The sequence below is a fragment of the Corvus cornix genome, chromosome 14 (assembly GCF_000738735.6).
Source record: "Corvus cornix cornix isolate S_Up_H32 chromosome 14, ASM73873v5, whole genome shotgun sequence".
Taxonomy (NCBI): Eukaryota; Metazoa; Chordata; class Aves; order Passeriformes; family Corvidae; genus Corvus; species Corvus cornix.
The window spans coordinates 10,491,288-10,514,175 of record NC_046344.1 but is presented as its reverse complement, the minus strand read 5'-3'; the positions used below and the strand labels follow the sequence as shown (position 1 = coordinate 10,514,175).

Here is a 22,888-nt window from a genome sequence, read left to right as displayed (position 1 = left end):
TGTACTGCAAACAGTATTAATTTCATGTGTCTTACTTATTACAGTGTTATGTTATTCCATTAATTCTATAAGCTTGATTCTACAGCCTTGAAAATGAAGTCTTTTTAAAACTACTTCCACATTTAATTTTCTTCCAATTTATTACTTCAGAGGTGATTGTTGCACATATGAAAGAAATGAAAAATATAAGAACATTTTCAGCTTCATTATTTTATTTCAGTGATTGTAGGATTCTTAGCTGTCTTTAGTGTTTGGAAAGGTAGAGGCTCATCTTATTCCTGTCCTTAGAAATTACAGGAAGAATTCTTTTCTTTGGTCTGTTTAGCTAAATGGCACAAACTTCCATGATAATCAAGAACAGAAGAGGTTAAGCAGTCCCTCCATTATTTTGAACACATTAAGAACCCCATAAAATCAATTATGTAACTGGGGTAAAAAGTTAATGTCTAAGCAGCACAGATCCTATCACCTGCAATACTCTTCATAAGATACAGCATAGCAAAGTAATGCCCAGCTCTTGTCCTGAATAGAATACATAAATAAAAACAAACTTTTTTTTTTTTTTCAAGTATCTTGACATAAATATGGATTGTTTTTCCAAGACTGTTTCCTATACTGCAGAGGCTTACTTGCTGGGTGAAAAACATAAAGGTAGATCCACAGGTGCTAGTGACTATTTTAATAGTTGGGACTTACCCCTTTTATTCATTATCATTAGAAGGGAAAAGTTTTATGGAGTTTGGGAAATTAATTCTGTGGAGTTGGGGGAGTGTTTTGAATGGATCTGTACAAACCCATGTGTGCTCTTAGCACCTCAGTGCAAATCCAAAGCTTGGACCAGAGCAGATACAGAAGTCACTCGCCTGTTTCTCACATTATTTGCTCATAGGGTCAAGGCACTCAACCTCATCTTAAAATATATGACTGTTTCTGAAAAATGATGGAAAATAACCAAACCCTTATAACTCCTCAGAGCATCAGTGGATCTTGCATTACTCAAGACCTTCTTTTGACACCATACATTTAAAAATTCAATACACTAATATTTTCTCTGGTTACCCTGAAAGGTCTTCAACAAAGGACAAAAATAATCAGCTTGTGGTTCTAGTACAGGCAGGAAGAATTTAATTTTACCTGTTCACACAAATACTCAACTATTTCTCATTCAACATTGTGTAAATATATCCCAAGCTTAAAGACAAGGTCAGATTGCTAAATGTATTGAGTTTGCTATTACAGCACAAGAATTTGTTTTAACTTTATTTTCATGTACATTCTCAGAATATATAGAGTATAGGAAATGGTATATTTTAAAGGCATATAAGGTAGAAAAAAACCCTAAAATATGTTTGTCCTGCTCAAACTCTAGTTCAGACTGGTTTGGTATTTGTTCACTTGCTGTGCAGAACATTCCCATCTGTTCCATGCGGCATCATGCATGTGCTGGTGTTTGTACACAAGTGGAGGTGTTGTGCATCAGTGTTTGTTGTGTGTGTGCTTTTCACTTTATTATAAAGGGACAGAGCTTTTACTGTGGAATTAAACTATGTGTTCATGTGCATCTACATCTTTATTTTAAGTATTTGCTGTATAAATGACCTGAGCATTATCAAGGCAAGAAACTGAAGCCATCTCTGCAAGTCAGTGGCATAAAAGCTTAACTTAGAATTTTTCAGGAGTGTCCTCAAGATATTAGAGCTTTAATCCATATTTGTTTAAGAATTTCCCTTATTTTTTCATGGTTTAACAAATGTAGCAAAATGCCTAGTTAACAGTCTATCTACTTTCATCATTAAAACTGCATCTATTTGTTTAAGACAAATTCTGCTTGCTAGCAAAAACTCAGGTTTTGAACCTGAAATGTATTCAGCAAACTATAGAAACACTTTTTTAAAAAGTAGGGTAATAATTCTTGAAATTCAGAGCACCCCCACTAAGAGGAAAAACACCTGACAAAATACTAGCATCATGCTAGACTGGGGAGAATGCCTTTTCTTCAAACTGATTTGGGTTTTTTACTATTGTTACTACTTTTACTGTGATGTCCTGCTGCTCATCCTAATTTTTTAATAGTCTTACTGGGCTTTCTTTGCTCCCAAAAGACAAGCAGTACATGCCAAAGCATTTCAGGATGTTGAAGGAATGAAGATGGAATATATGACCCATCGCTCATGTTGGAGACAGTTCCTAAAAAGCTGTGCACCTGAACTTCTACTTTGTAATAAATCAAGGATAAATCTGAAGAAATCAGATAAAATTTCATTATCTGACTACATTAGACATCAACTGCTGTAGTAAGTATTAACTTCAGTAGTTACACTACCTTATGATACTGAACTTACTCCACTTTAAGTGTAATACCTCATTTAAAACCTATTTACTTTTTTACTGCCTGTGTATTGAGCCAGCTGTAGTGAATATACTGAAATAAATAAATAAATGGTTAAGAGCTTTTCAAAAGTCAAATCTGCACTTAAGCATCAAAGCTGTGACTAACCAGGCCACTTCATTCATTCTCCACATTGATCTCCAAACTCCAATATCACCATCAGCCAAAGCCAGTATTACACTGCTGAGCAGTTAAGCCTGGTATTACAGCAAAAGATTTAGCTCACAAAACTACTGAAAAATAAAAACCACCAAGTTATGTTATCCTGAAAACCTATCCTGGAATTCATAAGCATAGTAATTGCATTCTGATTTGTTTAGTAGCAGTGTTTAGTTCCAGTAAAGTCCAGAAAGGAATTTAAAATTCATTTTTTTAAGGCCAATTTCCTAATGGGCAGACTCGGAATGCTTTTGTACAGGACACATTAACCCTGAAATCACTACGTGATAAAAGCCCAGTGTAATAAACATGTTGAGTTTGGCTGCAAAAACCTGCATTTGGCATTGTTTGATCACCAGTCTGCTTAGAAATCTGCAGATGTAGGCACAGGAATGTGTTTTTGTTTCCCTTTTCTCCCTCCCAGAAAGGCTGCCCAAGGCTAAGCTGAAGGGATTCGGGACTGGAGTGGGGCAGTTCCTCACTGCCCCAGCTGTGCTGAGCCCAAGCTGAACAGGGAATTGGCTGATAAGTGCTCCCACCAAAGGCTCTGTGTGCTTAAATTAAATGGGAAAGACAATCAAGAGAAACATTTGCTGGAGTACAAAAAGGACTTGTTTACTTTTGCAAAGCAAGTGGTTTTAATAAAAACTTGATGACATTTACTGCACATTATAAAGAGCAGAACACTGGTCCTGCGCCAGGACAGACGCTCTGAGTGCAGCTTTGGGCTTTATAATTGTTTGCTTTTTCATTGTGATTTGGGCCTCGTTTTTTACATACCCTTATATTTAACATATTTCAAAGGGGTAGATCTGGTCCAGGAATATAGTTAGTATATTGCTTACAAATTAATTTGCATGGGCTTTATTTGGAATCTACTAGAGGCCAGGAACAAACTGTTTAGTAAAGGAAAACCATTTATGATGATGAAATATTTAAAAGAAATAACTTGGCTCTATCTTGCTCCAACCCCTGACCTGGAGGTGCCAGGCATTTCACTTCACCTGCCTTCTTTTTTTTTTTTTTTTAAATTCTGTTTCATATCAAGAACACAGTACGTTTTTAGAGAAACAATACCTTTACTACAAAACCATGTAAATGATTATATACAAAATGGTTACTGGAATTTGGTTTTGTATTGCAGTGACAGAAATAACTAGATGCTGACATTTATTTACGCTTCCTTAATACTAAGTACATCACTCCACTGATCAGGGTAAAGGCAAACGCAATCCAGGCTAAGACGAAGGAATAGCCATATTGGCCTTTGGAAACTTCCATTCCATATCCACGGCTCTGGTGCAGTTCTTCATGCCTGTCTGTGTAAATGGAAGCTGCAATCATAACACACAGACCTGCAGGAGGAAGAAAATAATAAAGGTTAGCACCTTAAAATATTATCAATACACACAACTATTCACTGTCTCTCTTCTGTCAGCTGCTCCCACCAATGTCCTTTCTTTGCAGACACTCGTTTTCCATCTTCAAACTAACCCGGAAGCATTTCAAGACATTTTCAGTTTCTTTAGCATGCTTTAAGTTTGAAGTGCTGTTGTGTATCTATGTCATTTGCAGTGAACAGAAAATGATTCTGAACATCTGGTTAGTTTTAAAGTCTGACAAAAAACAAAGTGAGTACTTGCCTGTAACGATTACAGAGTTATTTAATGTGTACAAGAAGTTCAGAACCTCAAATTCTTTCCCTTCAAAGTTAAAATTACTTTTTTCTGAACAGTGATGACATCCATGTTTTACCTGCCTAAATATTACAGAATGGAACAGTTTAAATATGAAGGATAAGATATGGCCTCAAGAGCACTACAGAGTTCTCAAGCAGCTCATTCTTTTTGAAACCTTTTCCCCCTTTCCTACTTTCACGAAAACATCATTAAAGTCAAAAGTGTTGAAAAATCACTCACATGACAGGAGCTGGATGATAGAGGTTAGCACAAATCTTTCTCCTTGCTTTAGACGGAAGAGTTGAAGAATGAAAACCAGAAATGCCACACAACAGAGAATCGTAGACAGGATCATGGCAGCTTGAACAGCCTGAATTGACTGATACTCTGCAAAAGCAAAGCAGCCTTGATTAAAAATAGTTTCTCTCTTTGCCTACTCCTGCAAGGAGTAAAGGGGCAGAGCTGTGTTGTGTGAGCAGTTCAGTAGATGCAGCAAAGCAGTTGTGTGTGCATTGCAGAGGCTGGTCCTCTTCTGCTTCCTTGGTATTAATGCAGCCAGTGGTTTAGACTTCTAAAAGCTTCTCATCAAACTGAATGAGAATACTGAAGAGACTACTTCTGCCACACCACATCCTTTGCTGCCATCGATGTCCTAGAAGCACAGTGAAACCACCAGCTATCCCAAACAGCTTCCAAATGGAGACCCCAGCCCTTCACCAGACCTGGAGACAGCTCTGTCCAGGAGGATGTAACCAGACAGGATATCTACCCTTGGCACAAAAGGTTCCTCTCATTCAGGCTTTTCATCCTGTCAGTTACTTCACTGTAACTGGGAGCTGAAGTATCCAATACATTTTTAACCATGTGCAGCTGCTCTGTGTAACTTCGCAGTCCCGAGCTGTGTCACACAGCTGAGCTCCCATGGCTCCTCTCCTCCAGCACAGCCATGCTGCAGGCAGGAGCCCTGGGAGCAGCAGGCACACCTCAGCCATCCCCCTCATCTCCCCAGGGTGGGTACCTGACTGCAATGGACACACAGTAATACAGAGAACAAATGCAAACCCTTAAATCCGTGTTAGCTGAGATACCCTGTGTGGAGTGGATCGGCTCACTGCACATTACAGGCCCTAAACCAACCTGACGCTTGGAAAATAAAATTACTTCATGGGTACACAGTTCTTCAAATTATGTAGCTCTTTAATGTACACACAGACTGAATGTCGAGAAATAAATAGAACATTTGAGAATACTTCCAATTTTTGTAAAGCAGGATATTACACTAGGCTGTATATTAAGACCTCTTTGTAAAAACTGCAGCTTGTGTTTTCTTCCACTTTTTCCCCCGTTCTTGTACACAGTCAGTAATCTCAGGTTCTTTAGTTCAATTCTGAGGCAAATTCTCTCACTTCAGATGACTTCACTGTTGTTACCTATCTAATTTTTTAAGAACTCGTTAGCACTCATTGTTAGTTGTTTGCATTTACTCTCTTGCACTGGTCTCTTAAGTGCACATGACAGTTCCTTCTGCTTTCCTCTCACAGAAACTGTTAGAACAATTGTCTTTCCAAAATGAAAACCAGTATTAAAGTTTTTAAAAGACCTGCCTAGTTAGAACATGCAGAGATTTTCAAAGAATTATATAACTGTCCTTGCAAATTTCATAGCAGTTTCACCACATCTGCTGAAGGAACATAGACACAGGCATGGAAAGACACTCACCATTGAATTCATCAGTGATAGCCATACAGATGCTCGTATTCGTGGCACACATTCTCCAGACATCTGTAGAAAAGTTATCTCCCACCCACCAGGCCTGCAAAATAAAAGTAAAGGACTCTTACAAGGAAAAAAACCAAACAAAACCCACAAAACTCCTTCATTGTCCAAGTGTCTACTGATCAGGTAAATCAGCTGGAACAATTTTCTGTTCATTTTTGGATACTTAACCACTCAAATGAAATGTGAGATCTCGTGGCAGTTTGGAATAAAGGTTATATAATTACCCCCAAGTCATTCTCATTTTAGACCTCTGTGAAGTAGGTAAGGGAATCTTAAACATCCCAAAGCACAAGGGATTTCCACTATTTGGTCAGAAATTTTGGATAGTGATTGCTCACTCCTTGAGACACCTAGACAGAGTGTGCTTTGTTCACCCAGACCCTGTTTAGGATGCACACCTCTCTGAAGGTAAAGCATGTGCTAATTTGCAGGAAATAGCATCACCTGTGGAACAGAAGTCCCTTATAGATGTCCTGGTTCCTGCCACCAAAGTGATTAATCACAATGCAATGCAGCTGTGCTGAGGTACACTGTGGCATCTGTCTGGTAATGGCTGGTGACAAATTAAGATCCCCCTGAGGTTTTAACATTCAAGGCAAGATGGTACTACAGTGTCTGAACAGATTTTTACAGTAGCCTGGAAAATGACAAGGTCTCCACAAGTGGCATTTCCTCAGGAAACCCATTCCCATTCCAATAGCTACCCAGGCCTTCGTTTTGACTAGAGCTGCAAAAAATATGACACTTAAGTACGATTCCTGGTAGGATCTGCTGCTTAAATAGATATTCCAGAAGCCTCAGAGCTTACTGTGCAGCTTTGCAAACAATACTGCAGTAAAAACTATAATATATTATGGTAGTAGGCATATGGATAAAAGGAACACTGTGTTTCAACAAAAATATTTACTTTCTCAGGATGCCATTCGTTTGGGTTTTACAGTTCAAGTTAATATATTATTTTTCATCTCTGAACTCTATATAATATATAGATACATAATATCAATTCTAATAGAAGATGGTTGCATGGATAAAGGTTTTAATTGTTCAAAAGTAGCTAATGACACAAAGCAGAGTGCATAGGGTTTTACTTTTGCAATAATTTGGTTTGTGCGTAGCAGATTTGAACTAAGAGTAAGTTGCTTTGTCTACTGTCTTTGCTTTCTAAATATTCAAGGGAGCAGCGTAAGACAACCTGCTCTAGTGCTCAAATAATGACCTACTTCCATGGAACAATCAACCAGCTGACTAAAATGTAACATCTGAGTTTGTACAATTTTGCAATAAAAAGTTGTGGGTAACACATCATTTCACTTAGAGCATAGTCTTCACTAAACAGTATTTTCAGGAGCAAATTTTTTAATATCAAAAGCCTGTACATACATCAGACCTCATAGACAGATTTCAATGCACAGACTACTGATCAGGATAGTGGACTGTTTTGGAAAATGGAAAATTCCATTAAAAGTTAGATATAAATATTGGAGGGTAAATTTTTTCTGATCACAAAAATAAAATGGAAATTTGAAAATAATGCAACATAAAATATTCTAAAACTTTGTGCTGAAACTGCTTCAACTTAATGGACACAAACACCTTCATGGTGTCTCTCATGATTTAACTGGGCATCTGGGACAGACACTTGTGAGGCAAAGCACACCTTGACTAAAATTATCCCCACACATTAATCATCAGCTGTTTGACTTCATGTACTTGACACAAAAGGACAGTGGATTTTCCCCCCCTCTCTCCCTCATATCCAGCTGAACCATGTCCCCAGGGCTACCCTGTAAATATCCTCCCTGGCCAAGTCTCTCCCAGGGGAGAGGATCTGCTGCATGCCTTGAGCTTACAACATGATGCCATACAAATATATGGCATATGCATGGATAGCCTTATCCACCTTTGTTATAGAAAGCTCTAAGAACACCAGTGTGCCTAACAAACTTAGGTCCTCTCAGAAAGCAAGCTGAAGATACAGAAGAAAAACTCAATTTATGAAGTAAAGAAATCCCTGTGTGTTTGAGAGAAAACAAGAAGAAATGACACTTACATTGTCAATAGTTGAGATGAACAGCAGCGCTGCTGAGGTTATGTGAAACACAATAATGAAGGCCAGGAGAATCAACATCCTTGCTCTGGGGAGGCTTTAGGCTGAGATAAATCTGTTGAACATAAGAAAGTATATGAACAATCTTTAAAAGCTGTCAGTGGATCAACCTGCAGTTATGGTGCTGTTAGAGACAGGAACATCAGATGCACATGTTCCATTTCCAGAGATACTTAGCTGGCATCACGGCTGTTAAAATGAATCACAACTTGAAATGAAGCCAAGAGATGCATTTTGCAACCTTCCAGCATGATGGCTGCCGTGAATAAACACATAAAGAAGTTTCATTCTGTGTGCTTCTCCAGCAAGGATGGAAAACTCCTTCATGTTGGCTTTGACAGAAGTGCTTTTCAAATTACAGCCTCATGTGTAGTGATGCTAGAATTTCCACTGACTGTAGTAAGGATCTTGTTTCAACCATCCTTCCAAAGAAGGAAGGACCAGATTTCAAAAGGATGCTTGTAGAACAAAATTAAGTGCATCAAGAACTACCTCCTACATTTAGTAACACCTATGTTGTACCTTAGGTCTCACATCCTTTGTTCATACAGTTGTAAGTTTTATCCATTGAATAATGACTAAGGACTACCATTTTCTTCAATATATTGCTCCCAATGGTAGGGCTGATCAAACCTGTTAGTCACATAATAATCCAGTGAGTTATTTTATGTTCAGTCACTTAATACTCTCTGTAGGCTACCTATTACCTTCATACCTTATTTAACCCACTTACTACAATGTCACATCTCACGTGGAAAAAAATACATTCTCATGTACAAGAGAATCAGAAATTGTATTTAACTGGAATCCCCAGGAAATCTGTGGGCACATAACAAATAGTTTAGGGAAAACTGCTGCTACTAATACTCAGAAAAATGCAATTGCTTGACATATCTATTCCCTCTTGGACAGAGATTCTCGCAAATTAATATGTGCTATAAGGAATCTGCAGTCTTGCAGATCTTTGCAGTTAAGGTGCACCATTCTGTACATCATCTGCATGTTATCACTCATCAGTACATTAATGCATATTTCTGCCTTGCCTTTGCTTTGGACACATTCTATGATGTCAAATGATACCACTCACATAACACAGTAAATATCTAGAAGAAAGGGCAGCTATGAGGTTTTTTTTAAGACTTCCATGATTTTTTTCATGTCTAACCCACTCTCTCCTACTGCCAGTTACTGGAATCATGAACCACATGAATAATTTAGCCAAATAAAAGGACTACTCGGACAGCATTTTTAAAGCAGCTCCACTGGCACTCTCATCAGGGCAAATAATAACTACTCTGCAAAACTTTAACAAAAAGATAATTGACAGCATAATAACTCAGTGAATAGAGACCAGGAGTTCCAGACTAATCCTCTGCATCTCCATCTCTGTACTGCAGTACAGCGTTATAACAAGCTCAAAGGCAAACAGCATTAAAGTGCTTTTGGGAAAAGTAAGTGGACAGCCTTATATCCGTATCTAATTGGAATGACTGAATGGGAAAGCCAAGTCAACCCTGAAATAGGAAAAGCATCTACTCAAGTGTGTATTCCTTCCCATTTCCTCTCTGTTAAACTTTGCCTTCTCAGCCACAACAAAGGACAGAAATTGGCAATTTCCTCCAATGAGTTGATTCTACAGTATGACTCCAGGTCCTGTGAATGCAGTTCTGCTTCTAGAAATGTCATTCATGGCTCTCTATTGAGCCTTGCTTGACTGAAAGGAAGGAAAAAGGAAAAGAAGATATTTTGTGGGTTTGTATAATGTCACATCAAAATATTTTCGTTGTGATATGTACCAGTTTTTGCACAGGACCCTCTTGTCTTGTGGCTGGCTTTTTCTTTTTCATTTCTTGCACAGATGGTATCTAAGCATTCAATAATGCAACAATCATCTGCCATATAAGGAGAGAGAACCAAATTGTACTCGGTATTATTTTAAGAATAACAATACAATTTCATCTTATTACATGAAGTATCATAAAGTAAGACCAAAAAATGCAATCTAATTAAAACCAATCTTGCAAAAGCAAGACTTGCCAGTGCAGAAGAATCCACTTTCTCTTCAGTCAAGTAAATGTTTTAGTTTTACTGTTTTCAGCCATAAAGAGAAGTGTTTCAGACAGGACAGATAAACCTGTATGGCTGGTGAGGAGAAGACATTTTTTTTTTTTACCCAAATAAAGCCAAGATTAATGGAAAGAGATTCTTGTTTTGTCTTTGCAAAAAAAAAACCAAAACCAAAAACAACAACAACAACAAAACAGTAAGAAAGGTCTGATGTTTCTGTTACGAAGACCCTTCCTAACAACCATCTTTAGATACCTCCTCCTGACTTGCTGGCAACTGCTCCCTTCATGAGCTGCTACAACTTCTGTGCACACAGTGCTACAACAATGACACATGGATACAGGAATGAAATACACTGGGGAAAGGAAGGAGACAGACCATTTCCAAGTAATTAATACGAGGAAAAGTCAAGAAGAACTGTTATCCAGTCTGTCATCTGGAGCAGGATCCCAGAAGTGCACAGACCTCAATCACTCCTACAAACTTTCCCTTCCCATGAAGACCAAGGAGTTTCTGTGGTTCATCCCAGCCTGCACAAGGAATAATGAAGGGAGGAGAGTTTTCCAGAGAAACTCTCTGTGATTTGTGGGCAGGAAGCAAAGAGCAGCTCCCCTCTTCCAAGATGCAGCCAGCAACATCACAGATGCTACTACATTATCTGCACCCCTCTCTAGGCAGAAATTCTGGATTTCATCTCCCAGAGACAACTACTAGTCCTTGTCCATTCTACACAAGGCTGGAATTCAAAAGCTTACTGTGAAGACTCAAGATTCTTCCACTCCCTCAGCAAGAAGCTCTTCCTTCCCCGATCCTCTGAGGACAGCCTGCCTGGAAACCTCTGGACATAGTTACAGAGCACTGTTTGCATTAATGTTCAGAAGTCTTACTCTACTAATGTATTACCAATCAAACACTTTGTTATTCTGCACACTGGCTGTACTCCTTTTCTTATTTACCATGAACTGTTTCCTGGGCAGAGTGATTTCTCACCTTCTCTCATTTGCAGTTGAAACACACTATGCTCTCAGGTCAAGGTGTTCATGATTTTTAAGTACACTGCCTTTAGGCATTGATGAAGACTGGGATGATGCAACAGATACTGTTCACCATTCCCCAAAGTGGCTTGAATTCTTTTAATAGTTTTTAAACACACACACACACACATATATGAGAAAATATTTTTGGACACAGTACAGTTACAATGATGGAGCCACTCTTCTCAGAAGTGTGTGATGAAAAGACTACAGGCAACAGTTACAAGTTGCAACAAAAAATATTCCAATTGTGAAAAAAGTATTAATTATATTCAATGAGCATGATTAAGTACTGGAACAGGGCCCATGAGGTTGTGGGATCTCCATTCTTGGACATCTTCCTGACTTGACTGAAGCAAGGCCCAGAACGTCCTGATCTAACCCCCTGCTTGGAGCCAGAGTCTGCACTAGAGACCTTCACAGGCCCCTTCCAGCTCAGTTCTCCTGTCAATCTGTAGCTATTTCAGGAACCTCCCTGTACTAATCTCCAGCAAAGCTCTGACAAAGAGAACATAGTATTTGACTTAGCTCATCACATGTGTCATTAAAAACAGATTCGGGGGTTATAGTAAGGATGACGTTGGATGTCAACATGAATTCCTTCAATTGCAAGCCTCAGCATTTAATACCACTTCACAAGGTACGGTGTAAGGCAGAAATGTACAGGTACTGCTGAGCTACAAATGCAGACTGCCACTGGATCCAGAAAGAGTAAGTTACAGGAATCCCACTGAACACATCCAGATTTGTTGTGGTAATAAGGTTTCCCACAGATGCTGTTAAGTTGCAGGATACTTGCACAAAACACACTGAAAACAGAAAGCCAGTTATAGTAACAACACATATTTTTTTCAATTAGTGCAGAAGAATTGTTTCTGGGTAATGCTCCAGTGCTGCTCCATGTTGCACTGGGAGGATAAATGCAGCAGCCACACTTCTCTCGAATCTTTTCAGTAATGCAGACTTTTGGAAGCAGTAGTTTACACTTGCCATGGCTCATTGCCAAGCCCAATGAGCTTTAGAAGAAGAGGCTAAGAAAGGCCTCTGCTATAATCTCCTGGACATGCAGAGACAAGTACCTTTATACAAGATAAGACACTACAACCATCACAGAACTGCGCAGCAAAATAAGGTATCTAGGCCAGGGTTTCCAACATTTCTGTACTGTCGCAAGCAAACACATTTCAAAACTGGACTGTCTCCCTATGTCAAATCACACACACAAACACATCCCCTGCAGAAAAGCCTCAGTTTAACTTTAGGATAAAATTCGCCTTTAATGTCCATCAGTACAAAGAAACATGACTATTTAAGGTTTTTCTGCTGCTTAGTACAGCAAGCAACCAAAAATGAAAATAGTCTTTGACAGTTCTTAACAGAAGTTTTATCACTGCTTTCCAACCCAGATACCATCTCCACAACAGAAGCTTTCCTTTCCTCCCATGCAGTTCAGCTCTGCTGCCAGGCTGTTTCTCATGTTTGTGCATACTTGATTTTTGCAACCAGTGAAACACATACGTATGTTTATCCTGAGCTCATGTGCATTGGGAAGGCTGGAGCTTACTACACTGGCTGCTGCCCTCACTCCCTAAGATCAAGTCAGGGTTTTTTAATCATCTTCATCTGAGCCCATGTATGAGAAAACTTCCACACAGACAATCCTGGTTCATACTCTTAGAAACACTGTGAAATCTGTGCAGAACAGCTCCTACTCTGCACAGACCAAGGCTGGGGGTGTGCAGACTGCTCAACACCCACATTTAGTGTGCTGAAAAGACACACCTAAAACAAGGGGTAGAGGATCCTGCTAAACAAGTTATGGTACCTGCAGCTCTCCGCACTGAGATGTTTCACTGCAACTAGAACAGCAGGTCTTTGGGCCATCAATAAGCATTCAGTTCAGCTGAACTTTCTTGAGGTCACTGGTATAAAACTGAATCAAAGCAAACCTTAATTATCAATTCTTCTGCCCCTCAGTGCTATAATTAAGTCTGACTATGTGAATTTAGAAGAAAAAGTCTGTATGGTTGTAGCATGAGAAGTCTGTCATCTTGTGATGCATCATAAGTTGTTTGGATTTACATGTTTTGCTCAGAGTTCTTGTGCCACATCTCATGGTGTCTCATGACAGAGAACTCAGAAGTTGGCTCACATTTTGCCTGGACCATTGTCTCTAAACTTGCATAAAATTCCCTGGTTTATAAAGAACAGAGTGATACTGTTAACTTTCTTCTATTTTTTTTTAATCAAGTATGAAGGGTTCTGTTTTTCTTGTGTGATTCTCAGAACTGGAACCAAAAGTGAAGTCTGAATACAGCAGACTTTCTCCCATGCCAGCAAGAGCTTTGAGGATTTTAACAATCCTCTGATGACTAAATATCAAACAACATAAAGGACGAGAAAATCAGGAAATGTAATACCAAGAGAATAATTACACCAGTTGAAACAACTTACTCCAGTTTCTTTATTTCCTCTGTCTGAGTTAATTTAACAGTTGGGAACACCAACACTCTTCATGTTCAAGGGTACATTCAGATTGTGACCTGTTTTCATGCTCAGGTGTCACCCAGCTAACAGTCAATACAGAAACGCAATGTCCTCCTTCAACCAGTCTCTGCAGCCAGTTAGAGACCTCCAAGAAGCACTGGATGGCTCTGACTACACCTCTACAATACTGAATGGGGACCCAGGAGGGAAATGCAAAGTACGAGTTAACAGTCTACACAGCAGATGGCTCCCACCCAATTTCTTCCTGGTATGAAGCTAAGCATGAAGAACAATGTGTGTTCTACATGAAATAAAATTTCAGGTCCCTGCTTGATGCTGGCTTTGGAATCAAGAGGGCTAAGTGTCCTGTGAGCCCCTCAATGGCACAGAGACCATCAGCTCTTTTTGCTTGCTGAACTGAGAACACACTCAAGCCCACAGCTCTTCGTGCTACCTATTTTATGTGGAAGGAGAAGAGATTGTCACTTACACTTCCACCTGCTTTTCAAAGTCCTTCCTCACAAAGCAAGGAAATCAGAAGGAAATGAATCTATGTTCCCTGCACTCAACCACTGTATGAAGGCAAAAAAAAAAAAATCAATACAGCAAAAAATTAATCCACACTCTTCCTAGAGTTCTATTTGAATTAGAATATTTATGGCTTTTTTAACACAATGGCAGAAAATGAAAGTAGGGTCATCCTATCAGATCTAGATTTATTGGTGCCCTTGCAGCAGGCTATGTTAAGACCCAGCAACCTCCAGCACAATTACAGCAGTCAACTTGTTGTGTTTTGATAGTGAAATACAGGGGCTCAGAGACAAATTTGCAAGACATGGCATGACCTAGCTTTTATCTATTTTATTCCAGAAAATCTTGCCTTGCAACCAAAGCCCTGAGGTCTGCTCTTTGTAAGCACCACAACTAATACAAATGTGCATCTATAGCTTAATACAACTTTCTGGTTTTACGGTGTTTGGATGTCTGTCCATCCTGCTGGTACTGGTGGGACTGCCTGAGCAACAGCAAACTTAGAGTGAACAAGCTTGTGTTCTTGGCCTCCCTATCACCTGTGGGTGAGGTGATGCTCAAGCAGCCTTTCAGCTCTTTCTCAAGCAACTTCATGAACAATAAATCTGGTCTCCACTTCAGAAACCCCACCTAGTTACCAAAAGTGAGAGAGACTGTGATTACAGGTGGGTCTGGCAGATCTTCTCCAGATTTCTTCCCTTCTCACCCTGTCCTCCTCATTAGAGCTATGCTACCAAGCCAGAACTCCAAAGTCTAGGAAATTATAACCCTGTTGTTCCATATGTTTCCAAACAAAACCAAGAAACAAATTGCAGCAAAAATGCAACATGCTAGCTTTGAGTATGAAGACCCAAAGAAGCTGATGATTCTAATTTCTTAGGAATGCTTTTAATAAAGTTTTGACCTAGGGATGCCAGCATTGCTGCCACTTCAGTAACTCTGTCAGTCATTTATTTGCAAACAAGTTTGGGCTGCGTTTAGACTTGCCCTACCACTCCTTTCACTATGGCCCTGCCGTGTGCACTGCAGAGGAAAGTCATTGTGCCATGAAGCCTTTGTGGGCAGACTCAGCAGAAGGAAACCAGCAGAACCTATGGGAAAGCAGGAACACAATGCCCTGTTGTAGGGTGGGGAAGTGTCACTTACAGGGAAAATGAGCCTTGTGACATCTTACCTGAAAATCCTAAAATATAGCCTGAAGCTTAAAAACTTCAAGATAGATGTATTCAAATGCTCCAGCAAAACCTGAAGAGACTACCAGCCACTATATGCTGAGAAGACAATTTAGCAGGTACATAAGTCAGCTGCCTACACAGACAGACATATTTGAATGAAAGTCTTTAAGACTTCATCTTCTCAAAACTGACCACAGGGTTTTATGTGGTCAGCAGAAAGAGAATGTTTTTCCTCCTCCAGCAGCACAAACCACACCTTCCTCAAAAGTAAATCTTTTACACATTCTTCTGTTTCCCTAAAGCACTTTTTCTTGTAACTGTACTTTAATACTAGATAATAATAATCTCATATTTAAGATGTTCTATATCTGCATCTAATCCCAACACAACCCACAGTGGTGTAAGGTAGGCTGCCAAATTACTAAATAACACCCAAAAGGGTTGCAATTAATGCCTGATTCCCATCATAGCAGTCCACTCTTCCACCTTCAGTTTACACTGAGCATCACATGCCTTTGGCAAATGCTAACAAACATAACAAACAGTCTTTAATCAAAGACACCCCATGGATCAAGAGATCGGTTCTCAAAGGGCACATATTGTTTGAGAAAACCCAGCAGTAATCTGAGAGAAGTAACTGCTTGTATACTGCACTTTCTGGTTTCTTACAAAACATAAATGTATTCTGTCAGCTTTCACAAAGGCATGTGCAAAACATGTTACAAAATGTTTGTAACTTGAAGTATGTATGCGTAGAGCTTAACTGTATTCTTAGAAAATGAAAGAAAGCACACAGCATTTCAGGTGTTCACTGCATCCTCTCTGTTCAGCCAGTTTGCTTGTTGTGCACCAGATACCACTTCAATATAAACAAAGCTGTGGTGTACATTAAAGCCTTCATAACAATCAAGCGGGTCTAAAAGTACTTAAAGCTTGTTTTCCTAAGCTTAACAAGACAAGAACTTCTCGTTCTGACTTGTTCATTTTAAAAGATCAAGACAGAATGGGGGTATGCTTGCAGGTCAAGGCAAACACATGGAAGGAAAAAGAACTGTTTAACTTAGAGATGAAAATAAATGGCTATGAATCAGGTGTGAGCACATTTAGGATGTAAATTACAACTCTTAGAGCTGTCACATTCTGGAACAGCCTTACAATCACCACAGCACAGAAAAAAGAGAACCATCTCCACAAGAAAGTATTTCTGTGATGCAGGGACAGTGCTAGCAGGGCGACAGACACGGTGTCCTGAGAGGACCCTGCAGCTCTGCTCTCCTGTGAAGCCTCTCAACAACTTCATTGAGGTCTCTGTGTTCACAACAGGCTTTTGCATGATACCCATGCCCTTGGCACTGCTGAATTCTCTGCCGTGCTCCAAGGGCTGCAGGCAGTGCTGGGAGCAGTGCTGGCTGTTGCCCAGCACAGTAACACCATGGTGATCACGATGACACACAGCCAGCTTGGAGGGACGATTTGTTTCTCAGGTGGGCGGCAAAGCTTCCAAGAGCAAGCACGGCCTGTGCCCCTTGTCTGAGGGTAGCCTAAGGGCCACCACTGCCTGTCAGCCCTCCAGGGCAGTGGTCAGGAGCCACAGAGCCCTTTGCAGCCTGCTGGGACAGCCCTGCCTCTGGCTCAGGGAAGCAGTGGCTCCATGGAGCTGGACAGTGACACGGGACTGTTCTGATAAGCTATTCAAGCTATGAGAACTCCCCCGGGAACCTGCTCCTGAAACAAACAGCTGAACTGAGGTGTGGCCTGGCCTCACCCCTGCTTAATCACTATGTGGCCACATTTCAGTGTCGAGGTCGTCCCTGTTCAATACCGTGGCAGGGCAGGGAGTGACAGACCAAGTAAAATACCAGATCTCTGTATCAGGTTGACAGATAAAATGTGTCCTCAGTCTGAGTCAATGAAAAGGGAAAAAAAAAAAAAAAAAGCACACCTGCAGCATTGACTACACATTAAAATAGTTCTGAGCAAATCTCAGACCCTGGGCTCTACTGACTACAGACTGCTGCTTATCCAGAGATTATTCCAGATACAACAGAACAGCTCAAGTGATTTATGATGTTCCACCTAATTAACCAACAAACAAAGGCAGAAAAGGTCTGTCTTTCCAGATTGAAAGCAATGTGTTTAATTCTGTAGAAATAAAAGCTGATATTGTTTTAACTTTGGCAGATGCTCTGTGGAAATTGCTAGCAATTAAATGTGTTGCGTTCACTGTTGTAAAATTTTCAAACTGCTTGTTTTGATTTGGCTTTGACTAGCTCTGTGTTGAGAAATTTTGTTTTTAGTTATTTCAGAGTTTACACATCATCTATCAAGAGTGTGAAAACACATTTCTATTGGTGGTACAACAGTTGGTTATAAAATAAAAAGCTCAAACTCTCCACAACTACTACTACTTTGTTTGACAGCAACATTGTAGCACAGGATTATATTTAATACTCAGCCTATCTCCAGAATGCAATTTTTACACTGTAATTTGTAATCAGTGCAATAAAGTTGCCATGTGGACTCTACAAGTCCAGGTAGGAAGATTTCTATCCCTTGTTTGAGCACACTCAGTGCACAGCTCTTCTACACTGGCTGCTGTATGGGAACAGCTCAGTCCCCTCAGCCCTTGGGTCACTTTGCTCTACCCCACAGCTGCATCTTGACCAGGCTGGACAGTGCCTGGGTCACTGCACAGACACAGTGCCAGGTAAGGGCACACCAAGCACCCTGACAGATGGGCAGGCTCAACCAGAGCCCTTCAGTTCTTCACAGACTGTTCTGCAGTCTCTGAACTTGGTTTTGTTTCTGCCTTTGAACTAAGCAGCGGGTTTGTTGCTTCTGTGAATTGAGCACTGCAAGCCCTGGAGAGTAGGTGAGTGTGCATAGCCCACCTGGCAGCACATGAACCTCAGCAGAGACATCCAGGGCCTTTGGAAGGTCTCTTTCTGTCTGGAAGAAGGCCAGAATTTTGATCTATTTCAGGACACTAAACACCTGCATTAAACACCCATGGGAGTGTTCATACTGCCCACCTTGGCTGTTTGCAGCCCATGCAATTCCAAACATAGCACAGTGTTTAAGAATCAGTGAAGCAAACCATAAATATATATCCTATAGCTATCTCTAAGGGGTATTTGAGTCAGTCCACTTTCTGCTCCACCTACAGACTCCTGTGAAGATCTCTACACAGCCAGAGGGTTGTATTTTAAGGTCACACCCAAATTATGAGGCTTCACCTGGCATGCACATACCATCATTAAGCCTGCCCATGAAACTTCATCGGCAAAACAAAAAGGTGTAATTACATTTTCCCCATTCAGTGGAGAAATAATAGTTCCTTTGATGGATGAGTTCGGGCCATCAGGCTTTCTCTTGAGTCCTACCCAGGAAGATATATTTTCTAATAATTATGATGCTTACCTTCCTAATGAAGTCATAAGCATCACCTGACATTTTGAGATATATTTTACAAAATTATCTACTCTCTAAAACAATAAAGTTTTCAACAAAAAAAAACAGCAAAAACTGAAGCTCCACTGCAAAGATCATGGTTTGCTTTGAGCATCCAAAAAACAAACAAACCCTAACAAACACTGAACAGCTCCATGAATGGAATTCCTTAGCACTGTGCTTACGTTTCCCCTGCATTCCCTCTGAGACCAATGTGATTTCAATAAAATCTGTGCATTCCTTTCTACTTTCAAATTTGGCTGTGCTGAAGTATCACATGGATTTTATATACAGTGTTTGGTTCACTTCAGAGCAAATCTCTTTCTTATTAGTTCCTGTATAACACAGTGCCTCATTCTGCTGGGTCTTCTTCCAACAGGAACATGGAGGAGGACCTGGAAAGTACATCTGACAGCTAGCAATATAAAAGATCCGGTCCCCAGAGACCTACTTATCTCTTTAATTAAACGCATTCTTGTCCTGATTTATGTGGGGGTGTCATGTCTTACATGATAATCAAGACACAAATAAAACGTGAAGTGCCAGTGGAAAACCAAAACATATTCAAGCCCCTGAGGTGAAAAGGGAAGAGTCTCCTTGTGCTGCCATTGATCTAATTTTTAAATGGACAGGGAAACACCATTACGAAAGGAGACAGCCTACACCTAATATACTTAGCAAAAGTAGAGGAAGGTCTTGCTTCTCTAAATAACCACATGGGACTCATGAGTACAACAGTCTTCTAATCGCTGAAGGAATGTCAAACCTGAGATGGGAAACAACCTTGAGACAAACAAGACAAAAAAAAATAAAAGCCATAATAATGGAAGTAAGAGAAAGACATAAGGCAACTGTGAAGCAAGAGATGCTAATAAATCAAGAGGGGTCAAGTGCATTAACTGAAAGTGGGTGCAAGATGGAGATGTTCATTTCTTCTAAGCAATGTGGGCCAGCAACAATAACTCCAGCATCTATGAACTGAGACAGAATCTTTGTCTAAGATAATAATGTTGCAGCAGCCTTCAGTCTTGACCTGCTCAGTCTGTTGAACAACTTCCTTTATTAACAAGGTTTTAAATCTGTGTAACCAAATAAAACTCACTCTTTTTCCTCACTGGCAAATCCACAGCATAATCAACATTGTTTGTGTGTTTACAATAGAAGTCTTTCCAGACCACAAATAAAGAATACACCACCAGTAGTGTCTTGTCTACTGACTGTATGTTGTTTTTATCTGAAATTATCACACCATTTTCCTTCCCAAATGAGCATATTAACAAGAAACTGATCACCTTCTAAGAGTCTTCATGGTATTGCTGCATTTCAGCTCCAGTTAATGTTGGCGGCTATTGACAGAGCAATTCCTGGATTCCTGGCTGGGCAGACAGCTACCTGGTAACATCCCTGTCAGCCACGCAGCTGGTGTGATACAATCTGTACACATCTTTATTCAGCACGGAGGATGAATCTTAGGTATCCCAACAATCTATTTCCTAACTCAACTCTACAAGTTCACAAAGAGATTCAGAGAACAGCAAGAGTTCCTTCTTTCAATGTCTTTGAATCAAAGGTGAACTCCTTAAATCTTATGCTGAATAAACTCTATCAGCTTTTGGTGGCCATGTTTACCATGTGTCTTTGTTTCCACTCCCACTTTGATTTCGCCAGCTGTGGCAAGTACCTGTACCCCAGCTGCATTCCTTAGGATGGCATTTGTCACACACGCTCTTACAAAAATGTAGCAGGACTCCCCAGCAAACTGCAATTCCCGTTTCTCCCCCCAGGAAAACTCGTGCCCAATAGTCCCCTACCACTTGTGTGGATTCCTGCCTGCCCACATCTGCAGCCACCTGGCACCTCAGCCCCAGCAGTCCAGCCTCACAGCTCTTTCCTGAATTACATGGAAAGCAAAGCCTTCAGTATCTGAAAGCAGGTCTGGGTGAAGGAGTCATTATAGACTATTTTTATTTGACAGAGAAAACATCTACTCAGGCAGGTGAGAAGGCTTATTTTATACAGTTAACACACCAGCACAGTATGTACAGAGTACATACAGTACATATGAAAGTAAATTAAGAGAAAGAGCAACTTTTCGTTTTTCTGATGATGAGCCAACCATAGCTGTTTACTTCCAAAGTTCCTAAAGAAAACTCCAACAAAATTCAGTGTGGATTTCACAGCTATTCAGTGAGTTTCTTCACAGCCCTGTATCAAGTCAGAAAATACTTCTAAGATGCTATACTGCAATAACTACTGATCATTTACATACTGGGAGGAAAAAAAAAATACCTTCCTGCACCGTGTGAACAATGTACTCCTGCCAAGAAATGAACAGAGAGGCTGAACTGCAGGTTTCTTGATGGCAGCATTCTGTGAGTAAGAGCAAGCCCTGGGTAAGTCTGCTGAGGAGCGGACAGCAGTGCACTGCTCTTCCTAGAAATGTCCAAACAAGGAGGTGACCTCTCAAATTCAATACTCAATATTGCAGACAACCCACGTTACTGAGAGCTGCCTGTCCAGTATCTGGCACACAACCTCCCCGGTGTGAGTGGGGCATTACATACGGATAAAAACCACCAGTGAGTGGAACTGCAGTTCGACTCAAGTGGAAAAACGTTTAATGCTGGCAAAAACGTCATAAACCGAAATCTGCACTGAATTACATCTAAGTATATTTTCCTTCCACTGCGCGGGGAGGGCGGGAGCTGCCAGGAGCTGCTACAACGTTACTGCAACACACGCGAACTCCGCTGAGAGTCGATTACAGAAAAGAACAGAAATGAACCATCCCGTGGAGAGCGCGAACTTTCTACTGGCTTGGCCCAGCCCAGACTCACTGGCGAGGAGCCCCTCGGCCCGCCCCGTCCCGCGCCCCGACGCCCGGAGCGAGGGAGCGGGGCCGGGACTCGACGGGAGCGGGACCGCTCTCCCCGGCCAGCCCAGCGACACCGCGGCCACCGAAATGAAATGTGCTTCGTAGTAAACAAACGCGTGCTTTTTATTTTTCCCCCCTTCTGGCGGTTCTTCCTCCCCTAGCCGGCGACGCTGCCCGCTCCCCTCGCCGCCGCCCCGCTCCCCCCGCGCCCCCCGCCCGGCCGAGGCTACTCACGGGCGCGGGCCGGCGGGCAGCTCTCCGGGGCTGCGACCGTCTGGCGGCGGCGGCGGTGCCTCCGCCCGCCCTCCTGCGGGAATGATGTCAGCGGCGGCTGGGTGTGGAACCAGGAGGGCTTTCAAAAGTGCCCCCCGGCCGCTGGCGGCGGGAGAGGGGTGTGAGTGTGTGTGTGTGTGTCTGCGAGAGTGTGCGGGCGCGGAGGGAGGGACAGACGGGGCGCGCACAGGAGAAACTTTCCCCGCCCGTTCCCACTCGGCGGCGGGCGGGCATCCAGGCGCGCCGCCGCCCGGCCCTCCCCGGGGGCGCTCGGCCCGCCGTCCCCCGCGGCCGGGGCCGGTCCCCGCAGCGCTACCCCCGCCGGCCCCCGAACAGAGCGGGGTGGGCCCGGCGCACGGGATGCCAGCGGCCGGGCGCTCGTCCCGCTCCCCGGGCGGCCCCCGCCTTCCGTCTCGGCTGACCCTGCCGGAGGAGTGACCGCTCCGTGCCGAGCGCGGCAGGCGGCGGGGCCCCGTCCCGGGGAGCCGCGCACAGCGAGGGGCGGCAGCGCACTGCGGGCAAGGGGCGGACGGTGGCTGCTCCACGGTAGCTGGGCGACAGCTTTTTCCCGGGAAAGACAGGGCGAGGCCCAGGGCGGAGCCCTCTCACGGGAGCTGTAGCGGGGGAAGGCAGCTGCGGTTCCCAAAGCAGCCGGGGAGAGCTCCGGCGGGCAGTCTGTCCCGGGGAGGGGGCCGGGTAGGCGCCATTTCCAGCCCGCCGTAGTTGAGCCGCTCTGCCAGGGCCTCCCGCCCCTCAGCGCCGGGCCTTCAGGGGCCGGGCGAGCCCCTGCCCTCGGCGGGACGGTGCGAGCGGGGCCGGCCGTCGGCGGCGCCGCTGAGGGATGAGCCCGGGGCCCCCCGGGCGGCAGCGAGTGCCATGTTAG

General features: G+C 42.2%; 1 protein-coding gene across 1 annotated transcript; it reads right to left on the bottom strand.

Annotated features, from left to right (window-relative positions):
- Window positions 1–1,383: 1,383 nt before the first annotated feature.
- On the bottom strand, window positions 1,384–22,138 carry EMP2 (epithelial membrane protein 2). The gene is made up of 5 exons (XM_039560693.1): window positions 21,967–22,138; window positions 8,057–8,168; window positions 5,947–6,040; window positions 4,468–4,614; window positions 1,384–3,903 (listed from the first exon to the last, which is right to left on the bottom strand). The coding sequence occupies exons 2-5, from the start codon at window positions 8,132–8,134 to the stop codon at window positions 3,719–3,721; spliced, it is 504 nt and encodes a 167-aa protein (XP_039416627.1). The 5' UTR covers window positions 8,135–8,168; window positions 21,967–22,138; the 3' UTR covers window positions 1,384–3,718.
- Window positions 22,139–22,888: the final 750 nt, after the last annotated feature.

What these genes read in the sequence shown, in the direction of transcription:
- EMP2 (XM_039560693.1), bottom strand. Translation starts at nt 8,134, where the DNA reads ATGTTGATTCTCCTGGCCTTCATTATTGTGTTTCACATAACCTCAGCA. An exon ending in TCATCTCAACTATTGACAAT is followed by an intron (nt 6,041 to 8,056) that starts GTAAGTGTCATT and finishes TTTATTTTGCAG; the next exon opens with GCCTGGTGGGTGGGAGATAA. An exon ending in TATCACTGATGAATTCAATG is followed by an intron (nt 4,615 to 5,946) that starts GTGAGTGTCTTT and finishes TTGCTTTTGCAG; the next exon opens with AGTATCAGTCAATTCAGGCT.